Consider the following 27,260-nt stretch of genomic DNA (forward strand, 5'->3'; position numbering starts at 1 on the left):
TAATAATTACGTATTTACGTTTTATCGTATTAAATAATATGTTTTGGAGGTACAATAGGTACATGTTACCTATATAAACTATATTTGACTTATCTTATTGTTACGATTTTTATACGGTTGCGGTGGTAATATATATGTATATAGACTAACGTATACCAAGACGAAAGGTTAGTAGCAGTTAATGGATCATTAATTTGTACTTAATAAAAATGATAAAGGGAATAAAGTGCAGAAGATTGCGTCGCGTATTATTTTATATTATAATTTGTAAAAACACATTAACTTGCGTTTGTCTGTCGTCACGACATGAAGATGACGATAACTGCTGTATATTATAATTATTATAGTTAAATTATTTTCGTCTATTTGGTGGGTAATGTGAGTGGTATGACTGTATAGAGTGGAGTAGAGCCAGTAAAGGTGAAAGGTTATTAATCCGATTAGGTTTTGGTATTGTGGCGGTGCCTATTTTATGAAGCAAAGATATAAAATTTCTAAGACTATCGGTTGTTGGTTGGGTGAATGATATACGAACAAGACTTATTAGTCGCTTATAGGTTCTCAAGCAGAATGCCACGAACTTGAATCGGAGGAGCCGTGAACACCTAACCGTGAAATTATTTTAAATATAAAGCAATCAATATACCTACATATTATTTACAGTTAAAAACAACTATTTTACTAAAAATATAATTTGTGTCTATTACATTAATTAATTGATTTTTTTTTATAAAATATAATATGTTTAGTTAATATTTAGATACATGTAAATGAATGTTATAAAATATAAATATAAATACATGATATACTATTATATAGGATGTCTTCGGATTTTTAGAAAATACTTTAGGGTTCCATGAGTAAAAAAACGTTGTAAACAATGTAAACCTTTTGCTGTAATCTCTGTATACCATACTTTATACATGCTAGTCAATGATTTTAAGATGAAACACATTTTTTTTAATTTTTAGATTTAATTTTACCGTTCTTGGCTTTCTACTTAAATACTAAAATAGTATTTTTTCGTAGGTATGCAAATTAATTATTTTTTATTAGTCATAATTTTGATAAATTTTAGAGCCTGCTGTGCTCAGAAGCGTATCGATATATTTTTTTTAATACTATGAACATTTTCTAGCCAAAACGTAATTTCAGATATTTATTTTATAATTTAATTGTATCCCAATCATCGTTACTATAATAGGATATTTTTCGATTAATATCGTGAATTTAACGGTACTGGGTAACATAAAAATAATGATAATAATGAACGCATTGATTAAAGTTGCAGGCTTGTTTCGCTCTGTATATGTATCTAGGCTATTTACTTTTATGTTAATGTTTGTCTAGACTTAAATGTTCGACCACATCGCTCCTTGAAGAAAGGCGAACGCGTGAGTAGAAACTTTAATTGAAAAACGAATGAAACAATCGCGCGTTGTCAGACATTCAGACTTGATTTAGTATTACAAAGTTTAGATGGAAAACTATTATTGTCGTCAGGCATTTCGACGTGCCATTACATTCATTAGCAAAACGATCACAACTTTCCTCTGGGCTACGTTGCAGATATAGTATACAAAATACAATAATATTTTAATTGTATTTTTAAATTTCCAATTTTCTTATTTAATGTTCTGAGTTACTTGAACCACCAATTTGAAAAACGATGTAAGTCACAAAGTATTTAAAATTGAGATAATGCGTAGAATGCGTTATCTATGGATAGATTCATCATGACGTGTGAAAATTAAAAAAAAAATTGTATTTTAAGATGGTGGGAACTAATAATAATCAATAAGGCAATAATATTAATTTATAGACGTTATTCACATGTATAAACACAAATCTACTATGAACCTATACACAATGGATAATCGTGTATTGTAAAAACGACGTGAATCCAGGAACTTTACATGCATTTACCCCAGACCAAATCGGTTGATTTTGAAAATGTGTACCTCACCGAGTTCTTTCCATTAGACCTCTCGGTTTATCCACCGGCTTTATATATATAACTAGTAGCATAAAAACAGTTTTTTTATTGTTTTCTTCGAATTACCCTTTATTGACTTGCGTCATTTCTCAAATAGGTGGTTTATTTAATACATATATTTTATTATTATAATACATATATATGCAAAAATCGGGTACAGTTATTGGGGGAGGTAGGCTAACAACTTGAATACTTAAACATGATGATAATATGTTCTTGTTTTGCTTAAAAAAAAGGTAAATCTTCTTTTGTATTGGTAAGTTATTGAAAATGAATTATGTTTTAATAATTTTTGATAAATTAAGGTATAATATGAGTGAAATATAAACAAAATTGAAGTATATTTTTTTTCTTTAAAATACACTAATCCAACATATCATCATTTTCTGCTGTATAGTATAGATTACTATACAGTAGTAGTCGAATGTACTTGATCATTGAGCATGGTCATATTATTAGTTTAATGGATGTGTTAAATTTCTTTTCAATGATAAACCATGGTTAATCATATTTGTGCACGAAAAAAGAATTCTGAACTGGGAATTTTTCGTTTTTATCTTTTTAAAGTACATACTAGAGCCAAATTATCCCAAAAGTTGAAAGTCGAAACATATTTTGACTAATTATCATGTATATGTATACAAAATAAAAAAAAATAGACAACACACACACATTGTAAAATCAGTACAATATTATTACTTCGCTCAGAATTTAAATTAATTTTCTTGTTAAAAAAAATACTTTCAACAATTAGTGCTGTATATAACACAAATATTATCATTCCTTTTCTACACGTATATAATTTTTTATATATATACATTATACATGTATTCAGACTCAGATTATAAACGTTTACCGGTTTTGGGTACAAAATATATTAACAATTGACTTATAATTTGGAATATATTTATGTATAATATGCATCACCGAGAACATTTACAAGGGCTCTTATAAAAAAATGTAATTGTTCTCGTTTACCACGCGGATTTGTTCGCCTTCTCGCTCAATCCTCTACCATTATGCTAACCACATTAATCTATACTAGGGCATATTGGATCAGTACCAATAACAAATTAAATATATATTTAATATTTATCGCTTGAATTTCATTAATTCCTAAGCGTTAGATAGGCAACATATAAATCAGGCTTTAAAGTTAAATTATCGTTGTATCAATTTTCGATTAAACCAAATTTGTATACACTTATTCACTGAGACTGTGAGGCGTAAAATCTATTATCAGTTGTTTATGATTTAATGACCATACTCCACCACAATAGTTTGCTGTATAATAATAGTAGGTATGCACTCTGTTGTCACTTCCAAACCGATTAAGAATGTTATACTTATTGTTTATTGTCATCAGATTTGATTAAATTCCCAAGTGTTTTTGCGATCATGCATCTTATAATTGTATTTATCCTGGTAACAACTTGTTTTAATTGAATATAATATACACATTTATTTACTCATTCGTTTTGAAAATGTAATTAATTTTAGCAAAACCGAAGTGCCGGATTACGTACACACATCATAATTTATAGTGCATATTTATTAATGTCTATAGGGACGAACAGTTTTTTTGATAGGTTTTCATAATTTCGTATTTAATAATTATTAATTACATTTTGATTATTATTTTTTGAAAATTGTCATTACTCAAATAAATTAAAATTTATATTGTTTAGAGTTTTTTTTTTTTGAAAATATGTTAAAATCTCCAGTAGAAAATTTTATATCGACAAAATTATAGCTCTTTTTATGTAATTAAAATTTTGATTAAATAGATATTTGTACTGCAGATATTGAATTTATTTAAAATATGTTCGTTTGAATTTGTTGACTACCTATCAATATCATAATTAAATTTAAATTAATATTTAATTGTATTTATTGATTGTCGCGTTTTCATTTTTTAGTATACAAAAATAATAATTAAATATTTGAATAAATTATTGGTAAATTTCATGATACAGAGTAAAACCTTACTTAAAAAAAAAAAAATATATATACTTTTATAAATAATTATGTACTATAAACTAATGAACAGTGATATTGAAAATTTGTTATTTACATAACAATTGTACTAATAATTATTATTGTATGGCTGCGGTAATAAAAATAGATTTATAATATTGTCCAGTATAACTTTACCAAATAAGGATAATTATTATAATAATATTATTGTTTATACTCGCTCACTTTATTAATATTGCATTGGGTTAGGATTATTGCCATATAATTATAAAAAAAAAACTAAAATTGAAAATTAATTGTTTTGATTCTTAATATCACTTTTTTGAATATTTAATTAACTTTTACCGTAATTTTATGCCAAATATTGTTCTAAAGAAAAAATCTGGTAAATTTTATAATTTAGACCTCTTATAAGCTCGTATAAATCTTTTACTACAAAGGGAGCAAGGTGTCCCAGAAGTCTCGTATTACCCTTAGTATCTCAATGGAAAATTAGTAATATTAGTAAGATAATTTTGATTGAATGGCATGTTTTAATTTTTTTAATTTAGTTATTTAAATTTTCAAAATAACTATTATTTATCTAAAGAGTTTCAAAGAAATAATTATTAAAATTGAGTGAAAATCGACAAAGTTGAAACAAGTTAAGTTTTTTATCTCGTTAGAATAATAATGTTAGCGAAGCATAAATCTCATGTATTAATCCATCTCGATTAGAACACGTATAATTTTTATGACAATCTTTAAATATATTATTATTAGTAGAGCGTTCTTCAGAGACATTAAAATTATTAATAATCTTTATCGTTAACTAAAAAAAAATTTAATTTTCAGTGAAAAGACAATTGTTGAGATATCAAAGTGCAATAACTGGTCTATTTCCAGTGATGTCAGATGACAAAAAAGTGGCCAGTGTTAGAGATAGCGTGTATTGTGCTGCTGCAATTTGGAGTTTATTTCAAGCGTATAGGTAATATGTTTATCCAATATTTTATTTAAGACATATTACGAATTTAATTTTCATTGTTGGTATATTATTATGTGCAATAATAATTAATAAGTAATCACGTATATAATGATAATTTAGTTTTCTTTAATTAGTGAAATATGCCATATTATAAATTATTTTCTCCTATATTAAACGAATAAGAATAAAATAAATTTGAATATTCAGACTAATTACATTTTTTATAAAAGCTAGTGTTGCTTATACAAAATATTGGCGATATTGCCAATTACATATTATTGTTATTGTATAATGGATACTTACAGACGAATAGATGACGACAGAGGGAAATCTTATGAGTTGGGCCAGTCTGCGGTGAAGTGCATGAGAGGAATATTGGCATGTTGGATCAGACAGGCGGATCTAATAGAATGTTTTAAAAAACATCAGTGCAATAAATTTGCATTACATTCAAAATTTAATTTAGAAAATGGCGATATTGTTTACTCCGGCGAAGGCTATCCTCATTTACAGGTAATGAATTGCACATTGTTAATTTAATTTCATATTACAATTTATAGACAACTTACTCTTTATTGGTGTAGTAAATTAATGCTTTATATTAGTAATTGTAAATAAAATTATTTTTTTGATATTTTTAATTCGTAAGAATAAGGATTATATTTTTAGTCTCAGTAAACTCATAGATGTTTTTATTTACCTTTATTCTATATGTCATATAGAATAAATTAAATAATAATATAGTATATGGCATATGCGTAAATACTTAATATAGGAGTAGCGTTATCAGAAATTCCTGGAGGTAGTCCATAATTTAAATTTTTGTTTTGTTTTGTTTTATGTGTTATTTTTAAATATTATTATTACAATTTTCATTTATTATCGAATAAAATATACTACTCGAATGGTATAATCGATTTTTTTGCGCGGGGAGAGTGTTATACGTCTCCCACTTGTTGTTCCATTACACTTTAAGCATAAGAATTAATCAATATTAATAACAATTTTCTTTTTTATTATAATATATATATATATTCGAAATGGTTTAAAACTACAAAAATATTTTAAAGTATAAATTAAAGCTATAAATAAAGCAAAAAATGAAAGAAATGCTAAGAAATCTATTTTATAAAATAAATAATACACATTATTAATATATTATGGGTAACAGTATATATTATATAGAATGTAGACCAATTTCATTTCAATCTCATTTTTAACATTTATTAATTATGATATGTGAGTTGTGAATAATAATTTCTTAGGTATATTTTAATTATGTAATATTAGTATTATGATTTCAATAGAAAATATACAATTAAATTAATACTTTACATTTTGCCATTTTGGTATTATAATTATGGTAGAAAGGTTAGGATAGATTAACAGATTCTAGATTAAAACAAGTTCATATTACAATTTATTTATGTAGATAACACATTAACACATTTTAAATAATTCAGATATATAATACGTATACTATAATATTATGATACGATATTCTTCGTGATTCGATAACCTAGATGATATTATAGGCTAATCAAATACACGTGGACTAATCGATGAATATTTAGTAAATATTATAATTAGCGCCGAATTCCATCTTAGGCAAACTATAGGTAGCCTAACCTATAAGCTGTTTAATGGCCGTTACCTTCCCGGGGCCCAGGCCAAGTACCAAAAAAAAAAAAAAAAAATGATAAAAATATTTATCAATATAGAGACATATTTTGTGTATAGAATATTATTTATTCATTTATTTTTATTTTTTAAAGCTTAGATAGAAAGAAATAGGCTATAAAATTATTATTATGAGGTAGGTAAGTAACTTGGGAATGAATATTATGTTGCACTATATGCTTATATTGTTATGGATGTATACAGTGATAATGTGTAGGTACCGGAATCGTGTTTTATAAATATTTAAAAGCAGTTTGTTTTTATTAATATATTTTTAAAAGGTCCTCTTTTTTTTTGGAGGGGGCACGAGTGGTTTGGCGGTGATTATAATATACATATAATATATTAATAAATTATTATAGAAAATAATGTCTGTTTGCCTACCATATTATGATTTAATTTATCATAACATTTTAACTATTTTAAATATTATTTCGTTGATAGAATTTTTATTGAAAAATGTTAATCGCATTTGTATAGAAATACGATTTATCTAATGTTTTAGCAAAAATAATAGATACATACACGTATTATGTTATATATGTATACAATGGGAGATTTGAACTGTATCTATATTGTATAATATATTATGTAATGAATTTAAATTATTTATTTTTACACAGATTGATGCAGTATCATTGTACCTCATATATTTGGTCCAAATGACTACATCGGGGTTGCAAATAATTTATACGAGAGACGAAGTTGCGTTTGTGCAAAATTTAGTATACTATATAGAACGTGCGTACAGAACGCCAGATTATGCTATGTGGGAACGAGGTAGTTCGTATAATGACAACACTCCTGAAATTCACGCAAGGTTAGTATTTTAAGTTGTTATGACAAATTACGACCATTGCATCAATGCCGGCGTTATGAAGTATATAAGGTTATGGAAGTCGATAAAAAATTCATTTTTCGTATTTTTATCGAAATGACAAAAATTTGCTGTTAACATAAAAATAATACCTACTGTAATATTAAACTTAGGAAGATGGTGATTATAAATTCAGTTTGATTTAAGGATTTTAAAATCGTGTGCCTTCTTTTATAAGGTTTTATTAATTATCGTAATAAATATATTTATGTATATTGTATATTGATATTTATTATTGTGGGATTCTCTAGCTGTTTTCTCATAAATATATATAGGTATGCAACAGTCAACAACTAGACCTTGACTACTAGACTTGTTCTTATCATTTATGTTTACTGCAATTTGCCTAGCAGATAATAATTATTTATACAATATATAATATATATGTTATTTATACATATTATTCATAAATAGATATATCATATATAAAATGTAAATATTGATTGTTTTGTATAGTATGGTGGTTAACTTCAATTAGTATTATATCATATGTAGGTAATCAGTTATCTAATTTTTTTTTTATATAAATATTAAATAATATAATAATTATAATAAAACCTACATACAATAAATGAAGAAAAAGGATTGTTATTTTTTAGGTACCAATAGCATTATATATTTTTAAGATTTTAATATTTTTCACATTTCATACTAATGTCTTTACCATTGCTTAAGTAGACAAATAGACGACACCAGGTCAGTAAAATTTTAAATAAATATGTTATTGAGTAGTCGCTGTTCGATTTGGAATCTATATCTTATAATACTTTGTCATATTATATTTAAGTTATAAGTACCTACCTATATAAATATTTTTCTATTGATATTCGATTAATCATCAAAACGATTTATTATTGTTTCTTAGGTACCATGTACTAGGTATAGTATTTTTGAAAATGTTATTGAGCTGACCTCTATACCGAGTAGTGTTCAGAATTTTCTTGTTAATTATCAGATTATAAACTATTATTCGAGTTGTTGAGAAATGATTTCACTAGTCATGAATAATCACCTAAGCACACGATGATTTTCAACTATATTTAGTATATTATTATAGTAGCGTGTTAACCTGTTAATCACACGTTTTACATTGGGTGGAATAGTACCTTTTACGGCTATATACGGCCCGTGCTGTATCATGTCATGTCATTTTGTAAAAATAATAAAAGCCATTAACACGTTACGTATAAGTTCAAATCTATATGCTATACTGCTATAGTAGGTATAGCCAAAATTTTTTTTGAATTTCATTAGTGAATTTCGATTTATAATCAACTGTTATCACATCACTGTATGTCTGTATAGTACTATAGTGGCTAATCTAGTATGATAACCTAACCTCTGATTCGACGACGCATGCAACACGTTATAAGAGAATTACGCGTCAATTGTTAGTAGGTACACATGTTTTTAAATATTCGTATTAATCATAGGTTTCATATAGTAGAAGACAGTTGTTAAGTTTGGAAAAATTTGAAAAATATCTTGCTAAAATAAGGGCGTAAATGGCTATTTATCTACTAGTCGATTTTTAATTTAATATAAACAAGCACCTCGTATGTACAGTAACTCGAGTGTGTTATATATGAACATGCAACAGTGGACAGTTCAATACGTTCTCTGTTATTATTTTCACTCTAATAGCAACTATAAAATGATGATTATCTCTGATATGATGATAAACTAATACCAAACGGGGCAACTTGAAATGATTTGATGCTGATTGGTTTTTGTATACAATGGTTTATTATTGAATTCGAATTTATTATATAATATCATATTATAGTGATCTGTTCAATGACGGAGTAAACTCTACTATACACCATACTTTACGTATACATACATATAAAATAATAAAAGTATTAGGTAGGTAATAATTGATAATTAAATATTACATTCTATAGTATCATGTAATGCAGTATAAAAATAAATAAATAATAATATAATAAAAAGAAACATATATCTACCTACATTTAAACTGTAATCTATAAATTTTCGATTATTTTAATCTTAAATAATTATATAGTTTTAAAATATCATGGACTGTACAAACAATTAAAATATAACCAATATTTATTAGCAACTATCATGTATTAATTAGTAATTATTTATAGATAGTATAATAATGTATAAGACATCGAACATCAGTTAAAAGTTTTTGATTACATTTTAAAAATATAAAGTTAGTTTTCAGCGTAGTAGTATGGCAACTATAGTGGACATTCCTATCATAATGTTTATTTAGTATAGGAATATTATATACCTACATGCAAGGTGACTTGGTCTAGATTTACGCATTTTCTTATGATGTTCACTTTATAAAGTAATCTAAGTAAACTCGTATTTGTTTTTCTTTCTAATAAACTATGTATAAAACGTTCATTATTATTTATTATTAAATACTTTTTAAATATTCAATTCCGGAGAAAAAATAATCAATAGCTATGTATATATCATACTGATAATAATTGTGAGATATTAATAATAAAGTTGTGATTTTGTCGTTAATATCTTAAAAGTTTTTCTTTAGGCTTACTTTATTATTATGAATTTTTTTTTATCTTCGATCATATCGTTTTTTTTCATTATTTATTATTATTTTATATTACTACGTTAAAATACGTTAAAATTCATAAAATTAAAACCGAACGTTTGTATAATAGAATTAGGCACAATACCTATAATATTGGTTTTGTCGTTGTTGCGTTAGTGGATTCCATTTTAAACTTTTAATAAAAATAATCATCCTCAATAATGTAATTCAATTTTAATTTGTGTCTGTAATAGAATATAAATCATATAGATTATGAAAGTGAAACTGTACGAAAAAATGAACGGATTAGTGTTAACATTATAATGTAATTGTTTAGTTCTATCGGCATGGCCAAAAGTGCATTGGAATCTATTAACGGCTGCAATCTGTTCGGTGACAAAGGAGCCTCTTGGTCTGTTATATACGTAGACATCGACGCGCACAATAGGAACAGAAGTATTTTCGAAACATTACTGCCTCGAGAATCTAGTTCGAAAGTGAGTACCTAAATGCTGTTTTTACCGCATTCAAACAACACGATATACTTTTATTGCTACAATATTATATAACATACTATATTATTAATTATTAGTGATTATGGCTTATACGACGACTATATTCGATAAACCAGTTTATTGTTCTATCATAAAAATTAATATATCCAAATCAATATTTTAATGTTAAATATAAAAATGCATAAAAATATTTTTGGGTTTAGCTGACATAATTTAAAAACCAGATATTCGATTCAGACCCAATATTTGTGATTATTGAACATCAAATTAGATACATTTTAAATACTACGGTATCATCTAATGTACGTAGCGAATAACGCTGTTGTATTTTTTTTTATTTAGGCTTAATAAAAATAAATTTACTTACAATGTGATAATACAATTTTAAAATTAGTTAAACTGACATATTGTTGACATTAACAGTAGAAAAGTAGCTTGTAGTAATTTATCATACTGTCTGTACAGCTATTGTTTCCCTAAAAATATTGAATATAGGTAAAATCGATTTTCAAAATAAACCGATTTATCTCGATATAGTTGATACCAGAGTTGAGTTTAATCGAAGTTAAAATTGAAAATGGCTTACAGCTCAAGAAATCTTCAATCTGTAAAAATATTCAATGATTAAAATTAAAGTTATATCAGCATTCTGGTTCTACTAAAATATCAGTTGATTTTTTGTATCAGTTTTAGTATTAGCTTATCTCTATCGTGATTAGTGATTACCAACTATACTTACCTACCTATATTACCTAATTTTTTTTTAGGCCGTCGATTCAGCGTTGATATCAACCGTGTCTTACCCCGGCTTCGCTACTCACGAAGACGTGTTGGTGTCATATACCAAGGCTAATATTGTGAAAAAACTCAAAGGCCGCTACGGGTTCAAACGGTTTAAGAGGGATGGTTATAAATGTGTCATTGAGGATAAAAAGAGAAAGTTCTACAACGTCGGGGAGACCAAGGTACTGTGATAAACCCGCGTTTCACACTAGCGAAATGTTCGATGACACGTTTGCGTTTGCGTTTGCGTTCAGTAATATTATATAATCTATGTTTTAGGATTTCGAAAACATAGAGAACGAATGGCCTTTATATTTTCTGTACATGATAATCGACGGAGTGTTCAAAAACTTACCAAATCAGGTTGAAGAGTACAAAACGCAGTTGAAGGACGTCATGACCATCGACAGTTTCGGTGGTCTGAGTTCACATTTTATTTTTTATATATTATTAATAATAGAATTCAGTACATGGAAAATCTATTGGGTTATGATATTTCTTCTCTAGGTATATCGATAACAACAATGAGTTAGTTCACTGAAATTAACAAAAATTGTGACAATGAAACCAATACGATAATATTGCAATAAATTATCTTGTGCATGTGCGTGTCTTATTCTATGCACCACGGACCCGATGATAATATTATAATGTAATATACATTTTTGATAAAAATATAGTTACATTTTATTACGTTTCGTCGTTGATTAAAATTTTGACTCCAGTAACTAATTTGACTATGATATACATACCATGTTATTATTTACAAATTAAAACTAATACAAATAATTTAAATTCTAATAATAAATTATATTTCGGTAGAGTTCACACGATACCTGTTATTTAAAACTCAAATGACTAGTGGGTTTTGGAGATAATATTAAATATATTATACCTGTTTTTCCACGTTCTATGTACTCAATAAGAATTACATACATATGATATATAACACAGAGTATATACAATGCAAAGTCAATATAAACTAGTTCATTAATACTAAATTTAACTAACTTCCCAAACACTTTAATTTTCTCAAAATTAACTTGAAATAATTTTATTTTTATAAAATTAACTATAGCTTTCTCTATATTTTTATTAAAGTCGCGTTAAAATGTAAGTGTAATCCACTTGTAGATGTCCAAATATGTCATTGGGTATTTTAACTATACTTTTACTAGGTTATAATACCTAATTAAATAGAAATATTAAATTAGGTATATCAAATAGATTATATTTTCTTAAGATGAAATCAAAAATAAATAATAATAACTATTTTTAAAATAATTACTTTAAAATATTAATATAATTTATTTTTGCTTCCATTTTGAACTTTGAACATATTAACGAATTCATTACAAGGTTTGCATATCGATGGAATTTAAGTTCGTTGCTTCATAGTCGCCTTCTGAAATCTATTTCAGATCCTTACATACCAATGTTCTATTATATCACCAAGGAGAATGTAGAATATGAAAGGGCGGACCCGGGCAGTCAACTGAGGTCTGCCGGTCCCGAGTACGAGGATGGCCAGGACCCACCGCTATTTTTGTGGAATCAAGCGTTATACGTCATCGCCCAGCTACTCACATCCAACTTATTGCACATAAACGAACTGGACCCGATTCGTCGGTACTTACCATCCTACAACAGGCCCAAACGGCCCGGACGTTACTCAGCATTTCAGGTGAGAAATATAAGTTACATAATTTATGTATTATATACACGCTGTCAATTTGTTTCACGACAAAAATGCTCGATAATAATATTATACACCATAATTATATGGAGTATATTTATGAAAAAAATTACGAAAGCAATACCTAACCAATAGTTATTATATAATATTTATTTTGTTTCACATGTTTTCATAAACGAACCAGACAAGGCACAGTTCTGTAAGTAAAACCAAAATTTGGACAAAAGCATGGTGTGATGATTTTTATGCACTCTGTGTACTTTTCTAATCATTATTGAATTTATTAGAAACTAACACTAATCCTCTAATTTGCCGTGGCTACCAAACATATATAATACAATGGCCTAAATGGAATTTCAGGAGTTAATTTTTATATTCAATGGCGTCTTTAGCCCGACAAGGCGTTTTAATTTATGATATATAAATCAAATAAATCAAATATAAATCATTATTTATTGTATATAATACAATGTTGACATTGAAATTAATATAAAGTAAAGATTCTAATAATATATGTAATTAGATACGAATAAATGTATAATGTAGTATACATTAAAGAAACTGCAGTAATTATTATTATCTATGAAGCTAGTGTATAAAAATAAAAACCGAACTTTACTGTTTCTGAATGATTAGAAAGTTTGTTTGATTTATATTTTGTACATACGTATTTTCATCAAAATAACTCTTTAAAACTTTTAATTTTTTTTTTTAAATACTTTATTCATTAGTAAGATAGTAAGACGTTTAAAATAAAATCATTTTTATGTTATTCATTAAACATCTTTTTTTCATCATTGCATTTGTCTGATCTCCAATATATATATATTTTTATTGGTTCGATTATAATGTAGTCATGCGTGTGATATGTTTTCCACAAAATTTCATATTTGTAAATAATTGGCGTGTATTTGTAGTATGTAGGATATGTGATATAAAAATAAGTAATACCTAGGTATTAAAAAAATTTTGAGTTCACTGTTTTTTTGTTTAAAAGTTCTTAGTAACATTTAGTTGTCAAAAAAGTCAAATTGTATATAAATATACATTTATTATTTAATATTTATTTAAAAGTGTTTGAGGCATTCTGAAAAAATAATTGATTACCCATTAAAAGGAAAAAATAATATAATATGCACCGTAAGTTTGAGAATTTGATAAGAATAGGTGAACAATTAAGTAAGAAAATACTCAATAATTATTTAAAATTAGAGCTGAAGAAAAGGGGAAGCAGTGAATGTAGATTGTAGGTTATTATGATAAACATAAATTTACTTGAGCAAATTTAGTTAATAAATTCTTAACCTAAATATAAAGTTTAACTAATTCATTCAAGATTTCGTTATATAAAAAATTGTTCAGATACTTAGATAATACGTTTTTAAGTGGAAGTCATTTATGTTATTTATTTTGAACTAAACTTAGAGTTAATACATTTTTTTTGTAAATTAACTTTATAATTACCAAGTCATATTTAATTGGAAATACTATAAGTTTGTAAGTTTTAGATACAGTATGAGTTTTTAGTTTTATTAACCTCTCGTAGTCACATTATATGTATTTTAAAATTTTAGATGGCTTAACCAAAAGAATAAACTTAAGATTTTTTTTTTGTGCTGGGTGTTTGGTGTGATACCGAGGAATAAAGTCGAGAAAGAAAAAAAAGAAAATTGAAGTGTCGATTATCTTTTGGTGTCAGATTTATATTTTTAATATCTTGGAAATATATTAATCGTACTCAATTCAAGAATTTTTACTTTATATAAATAATATTAATTGTTTTAGATATTCATGTACGATCAAATTATTTGATGGAAAAATGTTCAACCTAATTCAAACTTTTTTCTAAAAATTTTCAGGAAGAAAGGTCTATTAATTTTTGTCATGAGACTAGAAGAGTTAGTGACATAATAACTTGAAATAAAGTGTGTACATGCCTAATTTGTTGTATTATCAACACGCTTTGGTTGAATTGTATTCCCATCTTTTCACTGCTGGCTGCACTATTATAGCACTAAGCAACTATTATGCCACTATTGCTGCACTACATATTGCTGTAAAATATTTCGCACATTATTGTAAATATATAAATATATTATAATTTAATTTAACTTAATATTTATTTAACTTTTGACATGTTATTTATATACGTAGACACGTAGTGGGCCGTGATATTTTATCACTTATGTTATATTGTGAAATATCACTGCCCCCTTGTTTATATGTTAATGTAAGAGTATACTCGTAATATGAATATATGTTATGGTGTATTATAAATATTTAATAACTTTCTGATAATTAAATTTGAATACGTCAAATATTTATGATGTGCATATTTATAATATCAATTTTTTTTAGAAAAAGTCAATACAATATGTTTACTTATTAAAAAATAAATTTAATACAAAATAATTTATGGACGAATTATCCATTTTAATAATGATATTTTGTCTTATTTTGCATTTTTATCTTCGAATTAAAAATAAAATAAAAAAATTACATATAAAATTTTTTAACTGCAAATTGTTTGTACAACTCTTATGATTTAAACATATTAAAATTAATTATGGTGTATGCCAGTGCTCGGCAACCTTTTTAAACTCTGTGGCTGCATTCAAAAATTTAAAAAGTTTCTCGAGCCATGATAGACAAAAATTAAAAATGTTTAGCTTTATTTTAAAATTTTAAAATTATTATGTAAAGATGTTATAATTTAACGGTTAGAAATTAGAGAATAATGAAATTACAACTGTTTAAATACTTGATGAATACACTTTATGTAATTTTTGCTGTTGAATATTTTTGTCTATTTATTGATTTCTACGTACAATTTAATTATGTATATTCTTATCAAATAGTTGGGTTGGTTATCTTTTATTAAGCGTGATCTGTTTAAGTTTTCAATCTTTTTCATATGAAAAAAGGCTTGTTCGAACATACATGTAGATCCAAATTTACAATATTTTCCAGCTACATTTTTAATTTTTGGAAATTATGAAGTTCAGCTTAATAAAGTAAAGACATAAATGAATTTTAAAGAAAATTTTGGGACTGAAAATCTATTATTTCCATTTGAAGCTCAACAGGAACATCGTTAACATCAATATTAAATGGATTGGCAAGTAATTGAAAATATTGTGAACATATTAGGAATAAGTTGATTTTTAACTTGTAGTTTTATACTAGTTTCATTCATATACTTCCATATATCAACAAAAAACGGCAGTTCAGAAATCCAAATTTCATTTTAAGTATGAAAGTGCGTTTTCTCCGTTTTCTTTCACAAAATCGTTTATCCCTTGACGAAAAATTTAAGATTGAGACGCAATAAATAAAATATCATTAAACTATAATTTATAGCGATAAACAATGTGTAGATAACAATGTGAAATGTTTAATTTAATTGTCATTTTTGAGGCCTTATGCCCTTATAGAATAGCAGGCTGCTGGTTGCCGACCACTGTAATATACAATAGATATAGGTATACTAGTTTATACTATATGTTACACATAAATTACTCAGATATACACAATAAATTATTATACTATATGATCTTTTCAATATTTCATAATTTTTTTTTACTGTATGAAACAAATTGTTTAAGGAAATTAAAACTGTAACTAATAAATGTTTTATTGAAAAATACATAAAAGCAATTTTTTGTATTGCTTATATATCATATATAATATAACAAATGACGTTCATTAACTTTACAGGCTTATCAAATATGTAATAATAATAGGTATGCATAATATAGGTATTAATTACCGTAAACTCATTATATGTAAAACTCATATAGGGCTAAAATATTATGTCAGTAAGATATGACAATTTCACATTAAAATTTTGTATTTTAAGTATGTGGGGCACTCTGAGTAATTTGTTGTATTTTTATAATTGTCGATTTTTTTATTAAACTTTGCAGTATTACATGGTTAATTGTCCACGAAATTATATTGTACACAATAAATTGTATATATATATTAATAAAAAAATCACATACTATTACTGTGTGCACATAATGTAGTATTTGAATTATTAATAGAATTTTCATTCATTCATGGACACAAGTTTATGCTAAGAGGAGGGCACCTGTCAAGTTAGATTATTTTATAGCCATTTGGGGCACACATACTGATTGTGCAATATCCAAATTGTTTAAAATAATAATTAACCATTTTGTTATACATTCACATTCATCCTATTCAATATATTGTTGTGTGTGTATGTGTGTATACGTGTAAATTGATTTTTAATTTTAACCCTAGCTATAGATATTATTAAATATGATTTTTATTAAACATATTATTTTTTAAATTAACTGAATAAATCGTAGTTACTTCTATATTCCGTACAACTAATTAAGTTATTAATTTATTGGTTAAAAACTTAAAAATATTTTTTTATGCTCGAATATGTATAATATCCAACTGTAATATAATATAATTGCTAGCATTCACTTTTTAACTATATATTTATACATAATAATTTTACACTATCGCCTTACATTTCTTCTGCGATCAATTTGTTAATTCATTAAATTACTGACTGTATTCGTGATTTTAATGTGTACTTTCCAGGGGACTGCTACTGATTTAGTGGTTCAAGTAGTTCTCATAGCAGAATCCATGCGACTGCAAGCGATGATGGCTACGTACGGCATCCAAACACAAACGCCTCACGAAGTTGAACCCGTCCAGATTTGGTCGTCCACTGAGCTGATGAAAGTATGACCCATATTGTATATTCTATATTGTTTTTATTTTTTTTTTTTTACATTTTTTTTTTACGTATTTGTATTTTACACTGAACAGGTATACACGAATTTGGGTATAAACGACAAATTAAAATTGACTGGAAGACCGTTACGGCCCATTGGTGCGCTTGGGACAAGTAAAGTAATGTTCGGTTTGTCAGATGTTTTGTCACAATATCCTCATTGATTTATGTGTTTAGATGTACAGAGTTTGCGGAATGACTGTTCTGTGCTATCCGCTTATATTTGAAGTATCCGAGTTTTATCTCTATCGAGACATGTCACTGTTGATCGATGACATTAAAACTGAATTGAAATTCGTCAGTAGATTTTGGCGGCTGTCCGGTAGACCTACGATTTGCTTGTTAATACGAGAAGAGCACATGCGGTAAAAAATGCAATTTTTATTATTCATTATTAGCACTTCATATTAATAAACTGGTTAAATACAATGAATAGTATATCTAAATTTATCAGTGAATTCATTAGTAATAATTAATAAACTTTGTAAAAAAGGCTTGATATTCCTGTATATTCCCAAATGAATATAAAGTTTTTATTTTTTGAAAAAGTGAATTAGGAAATATCCTCTACTGGGAAATCATTTTATTTAAGGATTACAAAAGTCAGTACTAAATTAAAAGTAAATGCGCCTTTATGAAATGATAGGACAAGTTCTAAAAAATAATAATTAACTGAACAATTATTAATTAGTCAATTAATTTTATAGATATTTTCTGATAATAAAACAGACAGATTCGAGAAAACTTAATTTAAACTGAATGATTTGTGATCTTTAACCTTATTATTATCAGTTAATAGTTTAACATTACAATGCTATATATAAAATAGCTGCACTCATATTATACTAGAAGTGTTACATTTTGTTTTACGTTATAACAATCCTTAATGGATAAAATATATTTTTATTTAACGAATTTAGGGCCTAAATAATTTATTAAGGTCTTTTAAGTCTTATCTTATTGAATACTTATTGATTTACTATATAATAATAGAATACGTCGTAACGTGCCTCATCTAAAATTATCAACAATATTATTGTTGTATATTTTATGAGCTTCAACTGAATCAAATAATATAAATTAAATTATAAAATAATTGAATTCCATTGTAAGAGGATGTAAATAAAAAAAACTTTATAGCTTTAGAATTTGGTGCCCTTGGTAATTGTGTAGTTTTCATCAATCTAGCACTCACCAAAGTTAATTCAACATCCTTAAACTGACATTAGAATAATTTAAAAAATGATTTGTCTTAATTATTATTGTTCGCACAATTCAGAGATCCTCAGTTTGAAGAGATGTTGGACTTATTCGCAATGTTAAAAAAAGGCCATTGCGACGGCATCAAAGTGAGAATTGGAAGATTACAAAATTTACTATCTTCTTCGTGTATGGGTATGTCTATTTATCTAAAACATATTTTTATATTTAATAATTATATTATATCTTTATATATATTAAAGAACATTTGGATTTTGTGAATAATATCGGTGCACATGATTTCGAATTTCAACCTTTCAAACAATTGGAGTACGATTATAGTGGTTATCAGAGTTTGACAGATGTACCCAAAGCTTCGGTTTATACGGAAGATATTATCAACATGCAGGTAAATTATTTTATATTTTAGTTGGTAAATTTATATCTTATATTACGTTTTTAAAAATTAAAAGTAATATATCCAATTTTACCGCAGATATATTACTTGCCTTTTATAACAATTCGGTTATACAATTTAATATATGCTATTTATTTGGCATATCGGTATAGACATCGAACAAATATAATATATTTTCTATTATACTCAGTTTGTTAGCTTTTAGTTGGAATTAAAATACAAATGATAATATATTTTTTTTAAATACTACATATGTGGTTTACAAATAATTCAAGTGTTGCTATAGCTAATTCAAAAGCTTATGCGTAAAATATTACTAGGTTTCTTAGAAATCCTTGAATATACAATTTAATAATTATGATGACACTATGATTACTAATAAAAAAAATCATATTATTAATCTTAAATTTATAATTTACAGTTAAAATATGTCAATTTTGTACAAAATGTAATTAATTAATTTATACATATTATGTTACGGAGTAACATCTATTATTTTATTTTTGAAATTTTAAAAGCTAACATATAGTTTGATTATTATATTGTAAAATTGTATTTCCTTAATAATTTTTCATTAGCTTACTTAAATAATTTATGTTACGTGGTTTTTGTAACGTTTTGAAATAATTATTTTAATACACAATTAAGATTAACTGAAATTATTATTTTATTACGTATTATCCATTAATAATAAATGAAAACAAATTTATTGATGTAAATATTTCCAAAATATTTCCTTTTGGACAATTTGTGATTAGACATATTAAATTAAACCTATTATAGTTTGCTGTGATTTTATGTCGTTGTAGAACTATCAGCACAAGAGTACTAATGAAATTATCCAGACAATAAATAGCGGAGTTGGATTATTTTCGCAATCTCAGCTGTACGGGTTATTGTTGAAAAGAGAAGGCATCGAAAAAGAAATAAACGGATATACAAGTGAGGTTATGATAATATACTGTTAAGTAGAGCTTGTAATCGAAACGGTTTTTAGGGTTACGGGTATCAGTTACAAAAATAGGAGTTATGGGTTGGATTATTAGAGTTATAAATTGATTCCTTTTATTTAAATTTCGTTTGTTATCTCTATCGTTATCTCATATTTATTTTTAACTGCATACAAAAAGTTATCACCCATCATTTTTAAATATTATAACATTCTTACTTGAATGTAAAATACTCTTACGTTCTTTCAAAATAAATGTATCTAGAATAAATTTAAAAAAAAAAAATCTATTCATATCAAATAAGAGAACTTTATTTCAAAGAGCTGCATAGGTTTTTTTTAATGTACTATATTATATCAATAAAAATCATTGGGACATCATCCACCCCTCCTACGATAATTTTAACGGAATTCACCACCTAATAATGGTTAATATATTGTGTAAAATAAAATTAAAAATGTTCAAATGATCATAACTTTTGAAAAAATTAAAGACAAAAATCAAATAACCTTCAAAATGTTGTTATTTTTCATTTTTTTTTTTTAGATGTTTTTGTTATTAAACACTTGTAATATTTTATTATTTGAATCTATGCAACCATGCATGTTTGGTTTTGGTATTGATAAATGGCAGTAATACGTCCTCTTAAGAAATATCTAATAAAAACAATATATATTATTTGGTCTTAGCTCTTATGTTTAATGTAGACGTATACAATAGTTAAAACCGAAGATATAAAAATACATTATACCTAGCTATATTTTTAACTTAAATATTATGTAATTAAGAATTTAATATAATAAAAACAGAATATTTATTTAATGTACTTAACTCAGTATAAACTAAAATATTATAAATATGAATACAAATATATCAATGTTGTTACATTAAATGTAAACTGAACAAGTACCTATACCTATAATCATAATCTATAGTTATATTTTTTATAATATTACTTAACATTGATGTAGATTTTAAGTTTTACCGGTGTTGTAATTTTCGTTCTTTTTCTATTTTTATGTATTAGTATTTATTGCTGAACATTTAGTAATAAGCATCATAATGGTTCATGACTTAACTATGTTCTTGATAAAAATATTATTTCATATAATATATACAAGTAACTAATAATAATATTAAGTGAGCACTTTCGAATCGTAAGTTCACGGTGGTATTTTATTGTTATGTATAATTTTATAGCTTTATCGAAGTCATTCCTTTCCTATCCATTTAAACGTAGTTCTGACGAAATGCGTAATTTTTCTATTTTCAGTTAGACATCATTTAACAAATTTGTACCACAGCGCCGGCTGTTTGCATTACTGGATCGCCGTACGATATTGCAGCAGTATGTTGCGTCACGCGGTCGACAGCATCAGTCCATTTATAACGACTGTTTTGGTCAACGGAAAACAAGTAGAGATCATAATTACCTATATATATATAAATTTATGTATATATTAAACGGCGATTAAAACAACCGCAGCCGGTAAATGTTGATATATTAAAAAAGGGATGTCCACTGTGTGTAATAGCTCACCGTCGGGGTCGTGGATCAAAAGGAAACGGTGTTTGATAAGCCAATGACGCCGGCGGCCATCCACTCAATAATGTACTCCACCATACAACCGTATAACGTCATACAAGCCGTATTACAACAGGAAATCATTTTGTACTGTGGTCGGCTGATAGCCACCAATCCGGATATGTTCAAAGGAATATTGAAAATAAGAGTCGGGTAAGTTGTATCTAATTGGACGATTATAAAATATCGAGGGAGTTTATAGACACAACTAGAGCTCTATCTCTGGGTAGGCTAAATTGATATCAGTGACCCGGGAGGGATTTGCACCTACAACACTAATATTGATTATTAACAGTAACATAAAAAACTAGGTGGGCTAAGTAGTTGCGCATATGCAAGGAAGTCATTTAGTAAAGACTAAAACAGAGTTGCTACTCGTATGGGGATGAGAAGGAGCGTGTCGGTTCCGACTCTAATAATTGTATGCCAACTAATCAGTGAAGTAATTTCCTCTTTACACCACCCCGTAAATGCAACGCATTTTTAGTAAAATAAAATGTGTATACAAATTCCAAATATAACAGTTGTTAATCGTTTCACTATTATGTCACATAAATTATTTGCTTATTACGTTAAACTTTCGTGGAAAAACCTTATAGGTATAAAAAATAATGAAAACTAGACTGTGATTTAAGTTGAAAAAAAAACTCTTAAAGTGTCGAGCAAATACTTCGATTTTATCTTCTTCTGTGCGTATCCAAGTGCCGTCTTTCTGAACGAATAGGGAGTACAACTAGTGACTGACCATTAATTTTCCCATGTGGGGGATGTGGCTGACTTTTTAACAAACACTATTATTTATAACAAACTGTATTTAAAAATATAATATTAACAATATTTTTATTATATTATTAAAACTATTTTTTTGTTTTGCCAATTCGTTCAGTACTTTGTTTGAGGTTATGACCCCGGGATGTATAGCCATAGTGGCCAAGCCATTGGGACGACTTTAGAATAATATAATTTCACAATTTGCATAATATATAATATACGAGTATTAACATCATATAAGCACTAAATTAACATTTCAAACATACTTATAAATTAACTATAAAAGAATAAACATAACCTAAAAAATAATTTAAAACATAATGTTTAATGTTTGAACTGTTAATTTAATACTTATTCCAATTATACAAATATTATATATTATACTAAAGCACGTATAATATTTTTCTATACCCTAGTATTTTTAAATATGTTTTCAACTGTTATAAGTATGACTACATCCTTTTTGGTATTGCTGTTGACACCGGAAGCGTACAACATATTTGTAATAAGTATATACAGTATACACATTAGGAAATAACTCACGACTACATAACTTTATAGTATCAAATCCTGTTTTTTGAGATTTTTCTATACGTGAAAGTTTTCTTTTCTATAAACTCAATTCCGCTTTTACAGTTTGAATATCGGTAGTAAGGTAAAAATGTACTAGTTTATCAAAATCTAATGATTTAATCATTTGAAAATAAACATTGAAAGCATTGAAAAGTTATTATTAAATATAATTAAATTAGATTTATAATAGCTATTTTGATTTTGGAATTAACATACAATTAAATGATGTTTTATTTTTATCTGATTATTTGATTTTTTTAAATAGTACTATTTATTTATATTTAAGTATCATTTACTATTATATATTGAAATATATGAAATAAATCTCCAAAAATACTACGATGAGCCAAAAACCTTTTTTCAAATGGATTTATAAAGAAGTCAATATATGAGAGACAAATAGATACTCGAAAATATTTCTTAGTATCGGCCTAAGACCATCATCTCTTATAATTAAAAATGATTTATATTATCGAATATTTTTGATTATCGAGCGAAGTATGTATTTCCCATTTAGATAACTAAATATAAATAATAATAATATCCCAATTCCTAGATATGAGTGAGTATAGATATTTACTATATACAGTGACACAGTGTATAAGACATAAGGACATATTATTCTGTAGAAATTCACCATAATTGATTATTTATTTATTTATGTTTTGAGAAAAAAAAATTAAATACATTATATTATAATATGCATATTTCATATAATAAAAATCGTTATAAATATTGAATAAAAAGGTCATGGGGATTCTATCCCCCTCATCCCCCATCCGCTATATAATACTTAGGGAGGGGGGTACATGATTTTGAGGTTTTTTTATGTGTCTTTTGACTTTCTTAAACAAATAATCAGTATTGTTTCAGATAAGTCATTCGATACGATTTGAATGTTCGTTTTTTTATTTCCTTTATCTTATCAAGATGATACAGTGATTCAGTTCTATTTGGTATTATCCACTGAGTGCTATACGTTCTTTGCCAATTTCTTTTCACTTAACACTAGTTTTTTAATTTTTATCACAATTACTGCCTTCGAAAATTCTGTTCTACCACTTAAATGCCTATTGATGTTTTTAACTAGACTGAAAAAGTGAAAAAGTGATTGCTTCTTCGAGAGTTCTGGAAGTCTCAGTATATTCTTTTGTTTATCAGAAAATTTTTTGTTCTTTCATTATAACGTACGAGCATAATACATAAGTAACTATAGCAGTATTTAATTAATAGTCATATTGAAACAAAAAAAATGGTGTATTATAATATTTTATAGAGTTACATAGAGAAAACAATTTTGTTCAATATTAAGCGTACCTACAGCATTTTTATGTTGAATGTTTCAAATGTATGATGAATATTTGACCTAATATTATTGAACTTCAGTTTTTAACTCAGTTTTTTATCGATCATTGCAGTTTCTTATTTTGGTGAATATAATTTACTGGTGTTTGCTAAAATGATTATCCTTCGAAGTTATTCATAATACTAATATTTAATCGAAAAAATGAACATTTATTTTATACATTATACTAACTATTATATTTATTATATTTATTATTAATACGCTTTTGTTTATAGATGGGTGATGGAAGCTATGACATTGCAATTAAATTCTGGCCAAGAAAAACAATTATTGGTCGAAAACTTGAGTCCATATGCCATACGAAAATTATTACAAAAAATATTCACAGTCAAGGAGTGGGGACAAAGAGAGCAGTAAGTACATAAACATACATTAACAGTTAGGTTGCGCACACTTTATTATCTAGGGATTTAATGTTGTTGATTTTTAAAACGCTTAGGTAAATGTATTTAAACGTTTTAAATACTTCAGTAGAAATATATTAAAAGGACGATATTATCTAAAGCTATTATAAAATAAATGATATTTATAAAACAACAAATTTAATTTAACTTATACGTATTTTTATTGTATAATTGTTGTACTCTTAGACATAATGAAAACTTTTAGAGATATTTCTCATTGTCTTTATGTATTATTAATTTGTTGTGTTTATCTTAGTTTTATTATAAAATCAAACCATTATAAACTTTGGTGCTTTTTTGAATTGCGTTGTACAAGTTATTATACTTATAGTTTGACGAATAAATTGAGTGTTTGAGTATTTGATTTTAATTATGTGGAAAAATATCTAATTTAATAATCATTATTATTCATTACTTTTTATAGATAATTTATTTTTATTTTTTTCATTAGTTCCATAGTCGTTTGAATTCTTTAATACATTTTATAATATAAATACTAATCAGTTTAAAATATAAAGTTAAGAATGTATATTTTGGAGTAAAATTATTATGTAGGTATTGCAGACCGTTTTCTGTGAATTTGATGTACAGTCGTATGATTAGATCTGAAACCAAATTGGGAGTATAGAATTATGTTGTAGGTTTGAAGTATTAGCCTTATTCTTATTCTTAAGATTTTTTTGAATAACTTAGCGAGAATAGCGAGAATTGCTAGTAATAAGCTATGGGTCAATAAGAGGTGATTACATATTTTGGTTTATTGGACTCGGAAATAACAATTATTGTTGATAGTTTTCATATATTAATAGAAAGATCTAAAACATGATCCGTAAGAAGTAATTGAAGATAAAAGTTATAAAAACAATTGTTTTTTTTTCGGTAGATTTTTTAGAATTTAATTATGTCTTGTATACACCTATTATCATAATTTTGTTACTTTCTTATGTTAATATACACATTTTTATTGGATTACTAAATTTACTGACTATGTAAGACTTTTGCTAAATTTGGTCATTTATTACATAATTGTTTTCTTAATTTAAGTTTTTTACATATCCAATATACAATACAAAATAATATACATCAAGAAAATATAATATACAATTATTATAGGTTACATATTATATGTATGTAATGTACTAATTATAAATTATGACAAAAATGTAATTCGACTGCAATAATAATGGAACATTCGGGTACATAAATTTACGTATATATTATATATAATATAGACTTTCGAATGATCGCGGTTCTACTGTATATACATTATAGACAATCTATTGTCTTTTCTTTACAAGTTATACATTTTAATTAATTATTACGGAGATATTTTTGGTTGATTAACTAAAAACTAAAAAATATCTATCAAAATTACTACGTAAGGCATTATCTCTTAAAAGTTATCAAAAGTACCTAATTTAAAAATGAATTCACAGTTTCTATTACATTTATTTTTTTTAATTAAAAATATCAAAGAAAACTGTTAAGCAAGAAGTACACAAGGTGTTTTTTTTTATACTGAAATTATTATTTTTTTCTTTACTTCGAATTGTCTGCAATTATTTTAAACGTAATTATAATATTGTTCCAAATTATTTCTTCTTCTGTACCTCTTCATTAATTAAATCACGGTATGGATATGTTAATTTTGAATTTAATAATAAATTTATTTATAAAAACGATTTTGAGTGGAAACTGTATTATTGTGGTTAGTGTCTATTTATAAGGATATATTATTTTTATTAATTTTTTTCGTTTCATGGTTGTTTGAATTAATTTTTATATAAAAATTTAGCATATATTATATAATAGTTATTCTAATATTATATCGGATATTATTATTGTTATATGTCAATACCAACATGTAACGATAGAGTAAATAGGTTTATGGTATAAATATATATTTTAAAATTAGTCTAAATATTTTGTTAATTGTATTGCATATAGAAAATAAAATTTACTTAATATTAATTTTAATTATTAGGAAAAAATAATCGTTATTTATTTTATCTTCAAATGTATGTACAATAATTGACCATATATATTTTCAATATTTACAGATTTCTTAAGAAAATCTTATGAGAAAGATGTTATTACATTTTTAAGCTTTTTTACTTACGAGATAATACTAAAACAATTTTAAAAATTTCAAACTTCTTTTTGTTTGTCGTTGTCTTTAGGGACAGTAA

General features: G+C 25.9%; 1 protein-coding gene across 2 annotated transcripts in view; it reads left to right on the plus strand.

Moving 5' to 3' along the window:
* LOC132924502 (probable phosphorylase b kinase regulatory subunit beta) overlaps positions 1-27,260 on the plus strand; it is a 38,992-nt gene that overhangs the window by 6,767 nt on the left and 4,965 nt on the right. Inside the window, exons 2-18 of one of the 2 annotated variants that reach the window (XM_060988865.1) lie at positions 4,808-4,943; positions 5,246-5,453; positions 7,244-7,440; positions 10,368-10,527; positions 11,313-11,510; positions 11,608-11,746; positions 12,750-13,012; positions 13,209-13,223; positions 17,606-17,752; positions 17,840-17,923; positions 17,982-18,169; positions 19,084-19,199; positions 19,268-19,413; positions 20,232-20,364; positions 21,646-21,788; positions 21,908-22,110; positions 24,883-25,020. In XM_060988865.1, the coding sequence (XP_060844848.1) occupies positions 4,808-4,943; positions 5,246-5,453; positions 7,244-7,440; positions 10,368-10,527; positions 11,313-11,510; positions 11,608-11,746; positions 12,750-13,012; positions 13,209-13,223; positions 17,606-17,752; positions 17,840-17,923; positions 17,982-18,169; positions 19,084-19,199; positions 19,268-19,413; positions 20,232-20,364; positions 21,646-21,788; positions 21,908-22,110; positions 24,883-25,020 (2,614 nt within the window). The remainder of the gene's footprint in view (positions 1-4,807; positions 4,944-5,245; positions 5,454-7,243; positions 7,441-10,367; positions 10,528-11,312; positions 11,511-11,607; positions 11,747-12,749; positions 13,013-13,208; positions 13,224-17,605; positions 17,753-17,839; positions 17,924-17,981; positions 18,170-19,083; positions 19,200-19,267; positions 19,414-20,231; positions 20,365-21,645; positions 21,789-21,907; positions 22,111-24,882; positions 25,021-27,260) is intronic. The other variant, XM_060988866.1, reaches the window with a different exon arrangement.

The sequence above is a fragment of the Rhopalosiphum padi genome, chromosome 3, assembly GCF_020882245.1.
Source record: "Rhopalosiphum padi isolate XX-2018 chromosome 3, ASM2088224v1, whole genome shotgun sequence".
NCBI classification, from domain to species: Eukaryota; Metazoa; Arthropoda; class Insecta; order Hemiptera; family Aphididae; genus Rhopalosiphum; species Rhopalosiphum padi.